The following is a 16,454-nucleotide window of genomic DNA, read 5'->3' on the forward strand; positions in this document are numbered from 1 at the left end:
ATACAAAATTCCCTGTTTGTAGCTGGTTACGTATTGGGCCCGAGTTAGGTACTGATCGGAGTTTCTACCAAATCGAAGCTAGGATGGTGTAGATATGGACAGATGAACAGAGAGAAACTATAAGGGTTCCTATAGTCAACATAGTTGACTACGGAACCCTATAAAGTTACTCAATATCAGCATTATTCAAATAAATCATGTCGGTATTTATGACGGTAAAAAATCTCATTTTGTAACCAGTTATTTTTTCCGTTTGGAAGCTGGTTACCATCCATGGACGAATCGGTAATGATTTAGTCTCATTTTGTAACCAGTTTCAATACGGGATTTTTTTTCCCGTTTCGAAGCTGGTTACCAAACGTGGTTACAAATCGGTAACGGGAAAGTCCCAATTTGAAGCCAGTTTCGAATTGGGATTTTTTTCCCGTTTCGAAGCTGGTTACCAATTTTTAGTTACGAAACGGTACTAAAGGACAAATTGTTCCTTATTCACTACAATCACCACATGGGAGGGGTGGATCTCGCAGCTATGCTGATAGCATGGATTTCATTTCGGTACTATACTACCGAAATGAAATCCATGCGTTGGTACTTAAATATTTTTTCTCAAATTATTGATATGTGTATCAATAACGCATGGCTTCTGAGACGACGTCACTATAAACAATTAAACAGGCTAATATAAAGAAACAAAATGACCGCCTGAAAAAAATCCGTTACGAACGGTCAGACAAGTACAAAATGCACGAAATGTGATGTGCATTTGTGCTACGTGAAGACAAGAAACTGCTTTGTTGCTTACCATCATATTGCATAGGAAGTATAGTATTGCTTAGAATAATATACATATTACCCAGGATCGTTTTTTGTTGAGTTGTGGACGACGTATATTATGTTATACGTACGTTATTTAGGTATTTACGAGTTATTGATTTTTTTCGTATTTTTTACACTTACTTTGTCACTATAATAAATCTAAAAAAACATTTAAAAACTGCTTTTTATTAAAAAAAAATATTGCGACTCTAAGGGTTAAGCTTAGTCTCAAACTTTATTGAAATCTTACCACCTCCCAACACGGCCAGTACTTGAACCGTTCTCGGATAGTATGAACTGGGCCCAAAATACACAGTTCCCAAATAGTCCGAGGACTAGGCCCAGCTACATAATTTTAACCGGCCCAGCAAATATAAACAATGCGCTTCAGCAACTAGGACACGTAATTCGCACGCAGCCTTTAGGGCATGTGTTCGGAAACGAAAGTTGCATTTAAATACCATGCCATTTTAGTTTCATAATCATGTCAGGTTTGTTTAATGGTCATGTAAATAGATATGTATTAAAAAAAAATAGACTTAAAAAACGGAAAATAGAAAAGTAACAAGGCTTTTGTTTATCAAAATATAAAAATGATTCTTGGACCAATGGGGACCGGCCTCTACCCCTCTTCTATAGATATATGACAGTCATGTCCAAACCATCGCAGGCGACATTATTTCAGTTTTTCTAGAATAGAGCGTAAGGTATTAAGGAAGTTTCTGGGACCCGTTAAAAGAGACGATGGCAGTTGGAGGATCTGCAAAAATGCCGAAATTGAACAACTGGTAGCCGAGCCAAATATAATAGGTGAAACCTATTAAGTACACCGTCTCCGTTGGCTAGATCACCTTGAAAGAATGGGAGAAGATCGGGCAGTCAAAAGGGAGAAGATCGGGCAGTCAAAAGGGCCTACTTGGGGAGACCGATTGGACGCCGTCCTGCTGGACACCCAAAATATCGTTGGGCGGATAGAGTGGAGAAAGCTGGCGCGATACCGCTCAAGACCGAGTCAAATGGCGTGCTCTTGTGTTGGAGGCCAAAACTCATTTTGGGTTATCGCGCCAGCCAAGTAAGTAGTAGTAAGTAGCTACTTTGATGGTTCTACGTATGTGTTCATTTCTGACCTTATCAAGCCTAGTCACCCCTCCCGACCATCAAAGAATTTTCATTTCTATTTTATTGCTTTTATACGTTTATTAAGTTTTAAACGAGCAAGTCCACCAATACAACTTCAATATAATTTAATCACGTCAAAATGCCCAATAAAGAAGAAAGCCTGCATTTGGTGCGTCAAATCACGTTTCCGCAGCTTCCGTGTGATGACCTAGATCTAGACTGGACTACCGTGGTAAACCGATGTTTTCGTAGGCGTATTCAGCTTTTAATAGAATTAAATACTTGTCAATAGTACATTACGATACAAGTGCGAAAAAGGAAGTTCAGAACGAGTGGTGATAAATTAAAACACGGGCGAAGGGAGTGTTTTAAATCGACACGAATTACGAATTTCCTTTTTAACCCCCGACGCAAAAATGACGGGGTGTTATAAGTTTGACGTGTCTGTCTGTGTGTGTGTCTGTCTGTCCGTCTGTCTGTCTGTCTGTCTGTTTGTCTGTCTGTCTATGTGTGTGTCTGTCTGTGGCATTGTAGCTCCCGAATGGATGAACCGATTTAGATTTAGTTTTTTTTGTCTGAAAGCTGAGTTAGTCGTGAGTGTTCTTAACTATGTTTTATGAAACTCGGTCTACTATGTCGCAGTCGGAGGTTTTTTCAAAATTTTAATTTTGTGGTTAAGTTATTGCACGACGTTTTTCAGTACAAATGGCCCTCCGAAGAGTCCGAAGTTTCGACCAAACAAGAAATGAACCCAATTTTCTTGAACGTACGCACGAACATATTTTATTTACAATAATTTAAGTTGCACGTTTATACCACAGAATGTAATTATAATAGTACAAGTACAGAAGACCCACTGCTTTGATGTTCACAAAATGCCGCCTTTTTAAATGCCTACAAAATTCTAACAAAGAAACGAGCCGCACGTGCGCAGCGTCGGATGATAGGGTTGCCTATGGATTAAAACGAATTAATTCTCAGATAAAATGTTATACTGTATATTCAAGTCTTGGGTACTTTCTAGATATATATATCCAGTATTTATATATTTTTGTTTAAGCCTTGAGCATCACAAGCCTTATTGAACTTTTCCGTGGGACTTAAACAATAAGATCTGTGTAAGATTGTCCTATTTTATTCATGATGTATAGGGTAAACCAAGGTGTAACTGGCCACCTTTAGTAACTGGCACCCATAGGTTTCATTTCCTCGAAATAAGGTTTCAATGCATTATACGCCATCTACCGATATTAAAAGACATTACTACATCAATAAGCTTTCGTTTTAGTACACATTAAATATCCTATTGACACTAGCGTTAAAATTTTTGTAACTTTGTTTACAGTCGGCGCACTTATTTTGAAAAGTACCATCATAGCTTAAGGATTTCTTAACGGACTTGATTTTTTTTTAAATTGTGTTTTTGTACAAAATTCGGTAGTGTACTTATTTCTATTGTGTTATTTCAGATGTCTGAAAGGTAAGTAACATGCCTATAATTCGTTTTTTGCCTAAAATGAATTACAATTTGAATTTTGGGGGGTGGTTAGTTACTAAATGTTTGTTTTGTAATAAGATCAGAAATTGGCCACCTATGCCAGTAACTAGTAATTTTTGTAATATTCTCCTTTTTTCAAAAATCGACCATATTCATATTCAATATAAAGAGCAGTTTTCAATACAAAAATACTGGTATCATTCAGTGATAAAATGCAGTAACTAGCATAGGTGGCCAGTTGTGTGGCCAGTTACTGAACGGGTACTATTTGTTTTACAGGTTTCGAGGTTATATTATGTCGATAATCATATATGCTATGCCAAAAAGAAGAAAATATGATAAAGCAATAGAATGATGGTTCTTGTTTGGCAGCTGCTAAACGATTTGGGGTACCAAGAAGTAGTATCCAGTTTAGGCTTCGCAATCCTACATTAAAATTTAATTCAAGACATATGTAATTTTATTATACGACGCGACACGCAGACGTGGGTTTTCCCTAAAAAAGGGAGACGTACAAACTTGTATCGAAGATTTTTTGAAAGTGAATCCCAGATCAAACCCATTTCGTTATGGTAAACCGGGAGAAGTATGGTTTAAGGGCTTTTATATAACGTCATCCCATTTTATCAACCCGAACTTCCGAAAGAGTGATGAATACTAGCACCGGTGTTTTAGAGAAGTGGTTCAATGAAATTAGGCAACATTTGAAACAAGAAAAACTAATAGGTACAAGTGATTCAGGATACTCGAAGAGTGTTGAAACAGGTTTTAACCTTTGCCCAAAAACAGAGAAAACACGACCAAAAAGAAGACATGCCAGATGAAGTTTGCGACGGTGGAGCATTAGAATGCTATGATCATTCAAAAACGGAGTGACATAGGCTCTTTGTGGGATATTGAAGCAGAAACGGACGGACGGACGTTAATGACAATGATCGGTTTATATCACTTATTAAAGAAGCCAAAGAACATGGGTTTTAGCTAGGCCTTGACAAAGTAACGATGCTAAAGTAAATGTAGTATAAGTGGTCCAAGTGAGCCATTATTACTGTTGCTAAATACGTTTTTCTTTATATTTTTATCATCATAACCCAAGAGTGACTTATATAATGTTCAGTTCATACGCATGTTGTGATTATAGATGAATAATTTAATAAATACAAGCGAATTGTCCAATCATAGTGTATATGGCCAATAAATGGTATACTAACGGCCAGTTACTAAATTTTGTGACCAGTTACTGGTGAAATAGGTCAATTTTTGATTAAACTTAAATTTATGTATGAAAACCTTGTTTAATTTTAAAATAACTTAAAGAGAAAACAAAACCATGATCCTTTTTGTACGTAAGTGTCTCAAAGAAAATGATTTATCGTCAAAATTCGGTAAAAAATAAATTCAAAGTTACCAAATTGCTTAAGTGGCCAGTTACTGGTCAGTTTACCCTATTTAACTAAGCATTATTAGCTATTCCACACGCGGACATCGCATATGAACCTTAAAAAAAACTCTCGACGTAAAATAACAATAGAAAGTGCGAACGTGCGTTCCGTGAGAACGCGCGCCATCCCTGATTAGGCCGCGAACTCGCGGCCGCCAGCATGTACTTGTAAGCGCGGCGATAGAATCGCGGAGTGAGCCACCCCTGGGTGGCTAGCCGAATGGCACAATCGCTCACGAAACGCTCACGAAACGAAGCGCTAGTAGATATCTATCTCTATCGCGCTTGTGTATTGGCGGGGCCAGGCCCCGTAGCCGAATGGCATTTCTCCGACGCCAAACGAAAGCGATACGCCGCTGGCTCTGTCGCGCCAATACGCAAGCGCGATAGAGATAGATATCTACTAGCGCTTCGTTTCGTGAGCGTTTCGTGAGCGATTGTGCCATTCGGCTAGCCACCCAGGCCCCGTAGCCGAATGGCATTTCTCCGACGCCAAACGAAAGCGATACGCCGCTGGCTCTGTCGCGCCAATACGCAAGCGCGATAGAGATAGATATCTACTAGCGCTTCGTTTCGTGAGCGTTTCGTGAGCGATTGTGCCATTCGGCTAGCCACCCTGGTTATACTAACAATATATCAATCATGCATCAGCTATATCACGAGCAGCTATAAATACAAGTAGAAGGTATACCTCCTCTATGCGCACAAGTGTCGAATGACAAGCCTTGATTTACATAGTACAGAGAGGATGTGTCACATGTCGATACAGTCATGTAAATTTCTGAATGTTAGGAGTTGGTATATTGAGTCAGTATTGGAGACAAGTGTGTTGAGACGCTTGCTCTCGCATTAAATTGCATTTATTAATTTTCTGCTTTTACACCGCGTATAATATATTTGTTTTTGGGTTTCCGAAGTTTCACAATATTCTCATTTGTTTCAGATGTAAAATAGACCAATGCGAAGGTCTCAACAACACTAGCTGGCTAACCAGCGCTATACCTCTTGAGGGTGACCGGTTATCAAAGTGCAAGAGGTATCCATCTATAATCGGCAATGAAACTTGCAGTGCTGCGGGGTTTAATACTAACATCACTGTAAGATGCGACGCCATACATTATAGTGACGAGGATTCTGTTGTCAGAGATGTAAGTATGTACTTAGGTACATAACGCAAACCACTTGAGGGTGACTAACTGTCAAATTGTCAGAGCGATCCAGATACATATAGTCGACAATGAAGCCTGCAGTGCTGCGTGTTTAATAGTAAGTTTTCAACTCTATACCTCTTGAGGGTGACAGACTATCCAAGTATAAGACTTATGCAACTAATGCTGGTTATAGCCAAGCCTGTGATACCATATTATACACAGTATACGACGCGATTTAATACTGTGCAGCCTAGAGAATGCTGCAGTCAAAGATGTAAGTACCCAATGCCAATACCTCTTAAAGGTGACCGACTATCCAAATGTAAGAGTACGCAGCTGTAGCTGACGACAATGCCATACCTCTAAACATCACTATAGAGCATTATACGATACATGCAAGCAAGGAAAACCAGATATTTTCTTTTTTGTTTATAACTTTTGTAACTATGAAGAGTTATGGCCACTATTTATTGCTTATTGGCTGAATCGATTCTCAAAATCCCTTGCATCTGGATCATTCGATTATATCTTCTTTGTTTTACCTCTGCCTATCCTAAACCTCGGATATCCACTTATCCTGTCGATGTGCCGACGGAAAGTTTCTAAAATTCTGAAATTTTCACATTGAAAACTTTCCAACTTTGTATGGACAATTGTATGGATGGAAACTTTCCATTTCATAAATTTAAATTCCGTTTATTTTCGTGAAAGTTTCGTGAATTTTTCAAGAAATTTAAGATTTTTTGGAAAGTTTCCGGAACTTGCACATCACTAACTTATCCCATGTATGTAGTTTAGCACATTCGGCATCAAACCATGTTGCACATTGTACCTTTATTATTATTAAGCCCATGTTGGAACGGGTTATGATAAGAAGCATGCAAATTCACGCTTCACGCGCGTCGCGAATTCGGCCGCGTGATTCGTCACAAACAAGGCTGCATAGTCGGCACACTTATAATATGTACTTTACAACCACTTTGATAGTTTTATGGACTAATTATTTATATTGTTTATGTATATGTATTTCAGATTCTGTAATGCCGATAAAAAATAAATAGCAGACAGAATTGCCATCTGAGGGCAGTAATAGTTAAAAATAAAATAGCGGCCTCTGGTGGGGCCCAAGTTTAAGCTTAACCATAACATAAATATTCAAACTAATAGCCGATACAGAAAAACTGTAAACCTAAATGCAACTTGTATGGGAAGATCATGCAGCGCACGTGATGATACCCCTTGTTCCTCGTAGATAACCAAGTTTGATAACTGGCTTTGTATGAGGAAAAAATATTCTTCTTTGATTACCCGGTTTGGAAACGAGAATTTATTTTTCCTCGTAGAAAACCTTTATTTTTTGCAGTTTTCTACGAAGAATTTATTTTCTTCTTTGCTTACCCGGTTTGGAAACAAGAATTTATTTTTCCTCGTAGAAAACCATTATTATATGCGGTTTTCTACGAAGAATTTATTTTCTTCTTTGCTTACCCGGTTTGGAAACAAGAATTTATTTTTCCTCGTAGAAAACCATTATTTTATGCAGTTTTCTATGAAGAATTTTTTTTCTTCTTAGCTTACCCGGTTATGAAATGGGATTGTTTTCCTCATACAAAACCATTATTGTGTGCAGTTCTCTACGAAGAATTTTTTTTCTTCTTAGCTTACCCGGTTATGAAATGGATGGGTTTATTTTTCCTCATTGATAACCGCTACCTACATAATCATGCAGTTGTCTTAAGAGAAAATTATTTTTCACCACACCGACCGGTAACGGCTCTCTTGATACTTCAAAAACAAATGACAAAGTTGCATTTTATCTCAAGAGTGCAAAGTTATTCCTTACAAATCACAACTTGATGCCCCAAAGCTGGCTAGTAAAACCAGTCGGTGTGGTGAAAAAGAATTTTTCTCTTTAGAAAACTGCATGAAATATGTAGGTAGTGGTTATCAATGAGGAAAAATAAACCCATCCATTTCATAACCAGGTAAGCTAAGAAGAAAAAAATTCTTCGTATAAAACTGCATACAATAATGGTTTTGTATAAGGAAAAAAAATCCCATTTCATAACCGGGTAAGCTAAGAAGAAAAAAAATTCTTCATAGAAAACTGCATAAAATAATGGTTTTCTATGAGGAAAAATAAATTCTTGTTTCCAAACAGGGTAAGCAAAGAAGAAAATAAATTCTTCGTAGAAAACTGCAAAAAATAAAGGTTTTCTACGAGGAAAAATAAATTCTCGTTTCCAAACCGGGTAATCAAAGAAGAATATTTTTTCCTCATACAAAGCCTGAGTTATCAAACTTGGTTATCTACGAGGAACAAGGGGATGATACAACTCGCTGCTAATCGTTCGCGTGTAGGTACACAGACATGAAAATGATGTGCATGTATGGCTTAGCAGCCCAATAAGAGCGTCCAAGTGTGTGTGGGTTCAAGATATTGCGACAGGCGTATTCACAGAACTAATTCTGTGGGCGTATTCAATACAAATCGCCCGGCATATCCGATCTCCTTCCTTTCTGTATCTATGGAAGAGGATTCTCTTATTTATCGCCGAAAATTGTATGGCCGAATATCACTTCCCAACTCACGTTTCGCCGAATTTCATTCCGCCGAATATTCATTTCCCAAATTATCATAATGTTTTTTTTTTATTTGCCAACTTAACATTTGCCAACTTTACGTTTGGCCATTTTTTTAAAAGGCCTTTTTTTAAAAACCAAACTTTCATGTTGCCGAATGTTTTGCTTGGCGTAATATACAACGAGGTAGGTACCAAATGTTTTATTAAACACCAACAATATATATGGCGTATTTCAAAAAATATTATAAGTATTAAGTTCTTAATTTATTGACAGGGATGCAATTTTTCTGCGAAAATGCAGAACACCATGGAAAAGCACGTTGGCTTGCATTCTGCCGCAACTTTTATTTTATTTTATTTCTTAGGAAAACTTACAGCTAAAGTTACAATAAGGCTTATAACATAAAACCAATGAGCCAATAACAATTTTCCACAGATAGAAACTGGGCAAAGTACATGCGTGCAAAGTTACAGAAAATTTTGAAATATATTTCAAGATTTAGTACTACATTATGTATCAGTATTTAAAGTACCTACAGCAGTAATGAGTTTGAGCAATGATTGAAAACAAACAATAAGAGAATAAGAGAAAAACCGGCCAAGAGCGTGTCGGGCCACGCTCAGTGTAGGGTTCCGTAGTTTTCCGTATTTTTCTCAAAAACTACTGAACCTATCAAGTTCAAAACAATTTTCCTAGAAAGTCTTTATAAAGTTCTACTTTTGTGATTTTTTTCATATTTTTTAAACATACGGTTCAAAAGTTAGAGGGGGGGGGGACGCACTTTTTTTTCCTTTAGGAGCGATTATTTCCGAAAATACTAATATTATCAAAAAACCATCTTAGTAAACCCTTATTCATTTTTAAATACCTATCCAACAATATATCACACGTTGGGGTTGGAATGAAAAAAAATATCAGCCCCCACTTTACATGTAGGGGGGGTACCCTAATAAAACATTTTTTTCCATTTTTTATTTTTGCACTTTGTCGGCGTGATTGAAATACATATTGGTACCAAATTTCAGCTTTCTAGTGCTAACGGTTACTGAGATTATCCGCGGACGGACGGACGGACGGACAGACAGACATGGCGAAACTATAAGGGTTCCTAGTTGACTACGGAACCCTAAAAAGGAAAAAAAAAGCAGTAACCTATTTACAGTGTTATTTGAGAGTTAACAGTGGGAGAAGTCTTGGGTCAGTAGTGTGCGTACTGATGCAAAACTGTCACAGAACAGATCGATGAGGTCTCGATTCTTGCAAATTTGATTGAATTAATGGCTCTTATAATAAAGGAGTTCTTCCTAAAGTTATGGGGTTCGTTTTACGGGAACCACTGTTAATAGCCCTAGCTGCGGAGATAATAGGGTGATAAGTGTGGTATATAACTAACTCTAATAAAAACAAACCCACAGACTGTGTTTTTATTTAGGGTTATCTACTTCACTTTAATCTTGGTGTCTTGTACAAAATACATAATTTAAATAACGGTATTTGTCTACCATCTCCTATTTTTAACCCCCGACGCAAAAACGACGGAGTGTTATAAGTTTGACGTCTCTGTCTGTCTGTCTGTCTGTCTGTCTGTCTGTCTGTCTGTCTGTGTGTCTGTCTGTGGCATCGTAGCTCCCGAACAGAGGAACCGATTTAGATTTAGTTTTTTTTGTCTGAAAGCTGAGTTAGTCGGGAGTGTTCTTAGCCATGTTTCATAAAAATGGGTCTACTATGTCGCGGTCGGGGGTTTTTTCAAAATTTTATTTTGTGGTTGTTCTCTCTCAGTTACTGAAAGGTTAGCTGAAAGATATTCGCCTTTGTACACATTTATTATATACTTAATGTAATATAATATTCTTTGTGCAATAAAGTGTTTTACTACTACCACTACTGTCAAAACTTTCTCGTTAGCACAGTATAATAAAGAGTACTATCGTACAGTATGACAACTCCCGCTCCCCGCTGAAAATGCCGCCCACCCCCTCTCGGTTACCTCACAGTTACCGCCTGTCAAAAACGCGAACAGTCGACCTGTCATATCTCACTCATACAAGCATGGTACGCGTTCACCTACACGAGCTAGAATGTGTGCTAGGAACGCGCCTCTTTCATATTTGATCGCCAGTGTCCGAGAGGTGTCGTTAGTAACAAGTCGTTGCCAACCGATCTACATTCATTCATAATGATTGGAATGGCCACAATTCAGCCTAATAATACCAAATCAGTTTCGGGTCAGAGGTCAAATATCTAATATGTTGACCTTTTATAACATCACGCGATGTCGTAGTCAAAAGGGTATCAATAAGGCCGATTCCGTTCATTAAACGTATGTAATTTTAGGTTATTTCGATACGAGATTAAGTTGCTTATTTATCCGACAACTCTCACGCACAAATACTTGGTAGGTGACTGATAAAACGAGATCATCTGTATGAGACATCCATAATATGAGAGTGAAATGCCTTTCACGACGACCCCTGTTTGCATTTCATGACGCATTGTGTGTACAGTTGGAAATAATATATAATAATTACTGGTATCTATAATATTGTGTTGTTAAATAAAATACATGGTGTTTTATTCATCGTTTGCCAAATTAAAATTGTGGGTATGTAGGGTCGTTTACTTATCTCAATATTCTCAACTGTAAAACATTTTTGACCGACGTGAAATTTTTTTCAGATTTTTTTGTTGTTCTGGACAACGATGATTTGCCTGTCGCGGCCGTTATAAAAACGGGGGGGGGGGGGGGGAATTATTACCTGTAAGATTTTAGTATTATTCTACATCATTAGAAAGACGAGAGGGCACACATTTTTGTAAAACAATATTTTGTTTGTTTTTAAGAAATGTTTAGTTTTGTTCCTGATTTTCAAACAATAAAAATAAAAATAAAACTTCGGAAAACATTTTTTTACAGCACGTGTTGAGATGAAGATCCGCCATTTTAATTTGGAAACTGATGGACCAAACACCCTGAATAATTTAGAGCAGACTAGAGACAGCGTGAGACCATATCAATTTGTTCTACCGAATCGGCCGAAACGTCCAACAGATAACAAATTTATCAACGTTGGAATGTCGAATGCTTCTTTAATATCATATCCGTGTCAACTCATCATTAAATATTCATATCGTCTGAGACGAACTAACATAATGCACACAAACAAAGTATGACTGTACTTTTGCCGTGTTTGTTTATAATCAGTACAATGATTAGATAATTAAATACTATTCATGTGAGCAAAAGTAATTTTGGACTGAACAGCTTTCATAAACGCAACTATGGGAACAAATCAAATGATATTTAACAAATATTTTGGCCCGGATTGCTAAAAGACCGGTTCGAATCCGGCCTTCGCCACTGGTGGTGCTCGTCATTTTTTCTTTAATATTATGACATCTTATTTCGATTTTTAGCTTTCATAAAGTCAAATAAAATTTTGAAGAAACTCCGAAATAGTGGACCGATGTTTTTTGAAGCATGGCTAAGAACACTCCCGACTAATTCAGCTTTCAAACAAAAAAAACTAAATCTAAGCAGGTTCATCTCTTCGGGAGCTACGATGCCACAGACAGACATACACAGACAAACAGACAGACGGAAACGTCAAACTTATAACACCCTGTCGTTTTTGCGTCAGGGGTTAAAAAGAGAAGCCATCTAAACATTTTCATAACCTGACGAATAAGTGGAATGAGTGGGCATAATTATGTCTAAAAATAGTTATTTGTTATACAAGGGAGCAAAGTTGTATTTTAACGTCGAGTGTGGAATTGAAAAACGAGCAAGTGAAAGGATTCTATAGTTGAACCACGAGCGAAGCGAGTGGTTTGAGAATAGAATCCTGAACTTGCGAGTTTTTTAACACACGAGAAGTAAAATACATTTGCACCCGAGTGTAACACAAAACTTTTCCCCTCACTACAGCGAGGAAACTACAACGCAAAAAATGCGTTTATCACTGCTTCCAGTAGTTCCACAGGTGGTAAATCATCTTCATTACTAAATTCACCTACTTTTGTCAATTTTAAAGCAGTTAATTTGACTATATTCAAGGTCAAATTACTTTACCCACTAGTGGATAAAATGCGTTTTTACCCGCTGGTATTAAAGGACAAAACACGTGTTTCCGAGCTAGTGAGAGGAAAAAATATATACTTATATTGGGGACACCTTACATTAATCAACTTAGCCCCAAACTAAGCAAAGCTTGTACTATGGGTGCTAAGCGACGATATACATAATTAAATAGATAAATACATACATACATAGAAAACATCCATGACTCAGGAACAAATATCGCTCATCACACAAATAAATGCCCTTACCGGGATTCGAACCCAGGACCGCGGCTTAGCAGGCAGGGTCACTACCGACTGAGCCAGACCGGTCTATTCCTATCGGGTCTATGTACCTAGTAAGAACCTACAGATGAAGAGACAGAAATCTCGCTACCTTATTTTGAAGGAGCTTAACTGTCCGGGGAAGTGAAAATCAGTGTAATTCTAGGTTTATTGTGAATTTCAACTTACTTATACTTTTTGCAGATCTTTTAGTTTGCTGCCGAGATACTTGCATAGATATTTCAAGGGTCTCAACTATTTCTGAACTGAAATGATGAAGCGATGTATAGGTAACACTATGTTTGTTCTATGTTTCATAATCGTATGTTGCGTCTAGACTATCTCAATGATAAAGTCGTACATTGTACTGATATGATGTTTATTCGCTTAAGCGAGGTATTAAATTAATACAAATATTAACACATTGTTGAGCAATGATTAAGATATGACGTCTGTTTCTGTCAGCACTCGCAACGACTTCATTATCTTGTTAAGTTGATTGAAACGAAAACCGTTCAGTTTAAGATCGAGAGAAAGGGACACAGCTATACCCGTTATATAGCTCCGTCCCTCTCTCTCTCAACCTAAACTTTAGTACTTCATGGTATTCACTTCATATTTGTTTGAGTTATTTATCACTAGAGCCTCGCCCCAGCTACGCATGGAGGTTATATTAATAGGCTAGACGTGCACTTCCAAAACATACAAAGTAAACTTGAAATAAATGACATAATTACCGCCCACAATATCTCTGCTTTGCCTAAAGGTTGACTGGTAGAGAATGCTGTCTGGCATTAAGTCCGCCTTTTGTACTATAAGTTTTTCTTTCTTTGTGTACAATAAAGATTAAATAAATAAATAAATAATTGCGCCATTTTTTTTTTTTTCAAAGTTGTCCACCCCACTTTTTTTTGGATTTGGAAATTTTTATGTGTTTTCCTCTTTCAATCCTAATAGGAGAAAAAAAGTGCCCCAAGGTTTTTTTCCCATTCCGTTACCATTTTTTCATACATTTTGTATGGCGGTAACGGAATGAATGAATGAATGAATATTTTTATTTCGTGCAACCATTGACACATATGTTATTAGTAGGACCAGGGGCGGCTCACTCCGTGATTCTATCGCCGCGCTACAAGTACATGCTGGCGGCCGCGAGTTCGCGGCCTAATCAGGGGTGGCGCGCGTTCTCACGGAACGCACGTTCGCACTTTCTATTGTTACATTACGTCGCGAGTTTTTTTTAAGGTTCATATGCGATGTCCACGTGTGGAATGGCTAATAATGCTTAGTTAAAAAATCATGAATAAAATAGGACAATCTTACACAGATCTTATTGATTAAGTCCCACGCAAAAACCCAATAAGGTTTGTGATGCCTTCAGCTTAAACAAAAATATATAAATACTGTATATATACCTAGAAAGTACCCAAGACTTGAATATATAGTATAACATTTTATCTGACAATTAATTCGTTTTAATCCATAGGCAACCCTATCCTCCGACGCTGCGCACGTGCGGCTCGTTTCTTTGTGAGAATTTTGTAGGCATTTAAAAAGGCGGCATTTCGTGAGCATCAAAGAAGTGGGCCTTCTGTACTTGTACTATTGTATATTCTGTGGTAGGACTTACAAACTAAGGGGTTAGTGCATACAATATTATTTTTAAAACAACACAACACTCATTGGGGAATGCAATCCCTCGCAGTGCGCTAAATAGGGACAGTCAACCCTGCCCGCTATCATTTGTAGGATGCTGTTGGGGCTGACGCGTACCCTGCGCACCAGGGATGCTGCACGCGCACGCATGGTTGTATAGAAACAGTCTACGCGCGCCGCTGCGAACATCCCCGATGCGCTACAAAAACGAGGCAGCCCCATCAACACCCGAAACGCATTATTGTACTGGACCTTAAGAGCCCTGTATGCCCGTTGCGTATACGATAGTTACGATACGACGCCCACAAATTGCAGGTATAGAGGGAAGTGCAAAACGCTCTAAACAATGTGACCCTCACCTCTTTAGAGCACCTAGCAAATCTGCGGGCGATCATATTCGCCCGGACAGACAGGGCGGACAGGGTCCTTCGTTCTCGCTCCATGTCCATGAATGGATGGTTCGAAAAAATGTATGGAAATCTTGGGACATTTTTTTTCTTATAAGGATCGAAAGAGCTCTCGATTCTGAGTATGAAACGCGTGAAAAATACCCATGTTACAGAAAAAGTGGGGTGGACAACTTTGAAAAAAATGGTCCAATCAAGTTCAAAAATATTTAACAAAAAAAATCGTCTCATAAATATGGTACCTACTACGAATAACGCTCTCATCACACCGGAGTAAGATCCTATGGGACAGATTTTTGAGTAAGATATGTACACCCATATTTTTACACTTGACTGTATAGTTGGGGAGTTTATTGAAAAACCTTAAATTTTTTGACCAAAGCATGAAACTTGGCACAGTTGTTCCTTATATCAAAATAAGCCGATTAAGATCGGGAGCCTTCGGGAGCCACCCCCCTGGGGCCCGGGAGGGGGGGTCAAAGTACCGCTTCACCCGGCTTGGTTTGAAAAATTCTAACTTACCCCGTTTAGTTAATAGGTCATGTTTGGTATCGTTTTCGAGTAAATCAATAACGTAGAATTCATTTTCAGTACTAAAATTATCATTTAATGGTAAATAAAATAAAATAAATTAAAAAATTTGAAATTTTCATCCATGATTTACAAATTGAAGTCATCATAAATGACAAACTGTTTGCTTTTTCTATAAATAAAAAATATGACATGATAGCCTATTTAATATAGATTATAAAAAATATAATTTTTATCCACCTTTACTAACGTTAAGTTCCACAAAAAAATTACTTTAAGACGCGCGGCGTCGGTACGCCGCGTGCGTAATTTTAAAATGCCTTTATTTTAGAAACTCTATTAGACCCCGTTTAGCTATTAGGTCATGTTTGATTTCGTTTTCGAGTAAATCAATAACGTAGAATTCATTTTTGGTACTAAAATTATAATTTAATGGTAAGTAAAATTAAAAAAAATTAAAAAATTTGAAATTTTCATCCATGATTTACAAATTCAAGTCATCATAAATGACAAACTGTTTGCTTTTTCTATAAATAAAAAATATAATATGAAAGCCTATTTAATATAGATTATAAAAAATATAACTTTTATCCACCTTCACAAACGTTAAGTTCCACAAAAAAATTACTTTAAGACGCGCGGCGTCGGGACGCCGCGAGCGTAAATTTAAAATACCTCTATTTTAAAAACTCTATTAGACCCGGTTTAGCTATTAGGTCATGTTTGATATAGTTTTCGAGTAAATTAATAACAAAGAATTTATTTTTGGTACTAAAATTATAATTTAATGGTAAATAAATTAAAAAAAAATTCATCTATAATTTGCAAATTCAAGTCAACAAAAATGTCAACCGTTTGCTTTTTCTTTAAATAAAAAATATGATGTAAAAGCCTATGCGTATGTCACC

General features: G+C 37.3%; 1 protein-coding gene across 1 annotated transcript in view; it reads left to right on the forward strand.

The window, feature by feature from the left end:
- The window catches only part of LOC125234197 (organic cation transporter protein-like), a 45,536-nt gene that overhangs the window by 14,353 nt on the left and 14,729 nt on the right, over positions 1 to 16,454 (forward strand). The window contains exon 2 of the mRNA XM_048140404.1: positions 5,818 to 6,022. Within this exon, the coding sequence (XP_047996361.1) occupies positions 5,818 to 6,022 (205 nt within the window). The remainder of the gene's footprint in view (positions 1 to 5,817; positions 6,023 to 16,454) is intronic.

This window comes from Leguminivora glycinivorella, chromosome 15 (assembly GCF_023078275.1).
Source record: "Leguminivora glycinivorella isolate SPB_JAAS2020 chromosome 15, LegGlyc_1.1, whole genome shotgun sequence".
Classification (NCBI taxonomy): domain Eukaryota; kingdom Metazoa; phylum Arthropoda; class Insecta; order Lepidoptera; family Tortricidae; genus Leguminivora; species Leguminivora glycinivorella.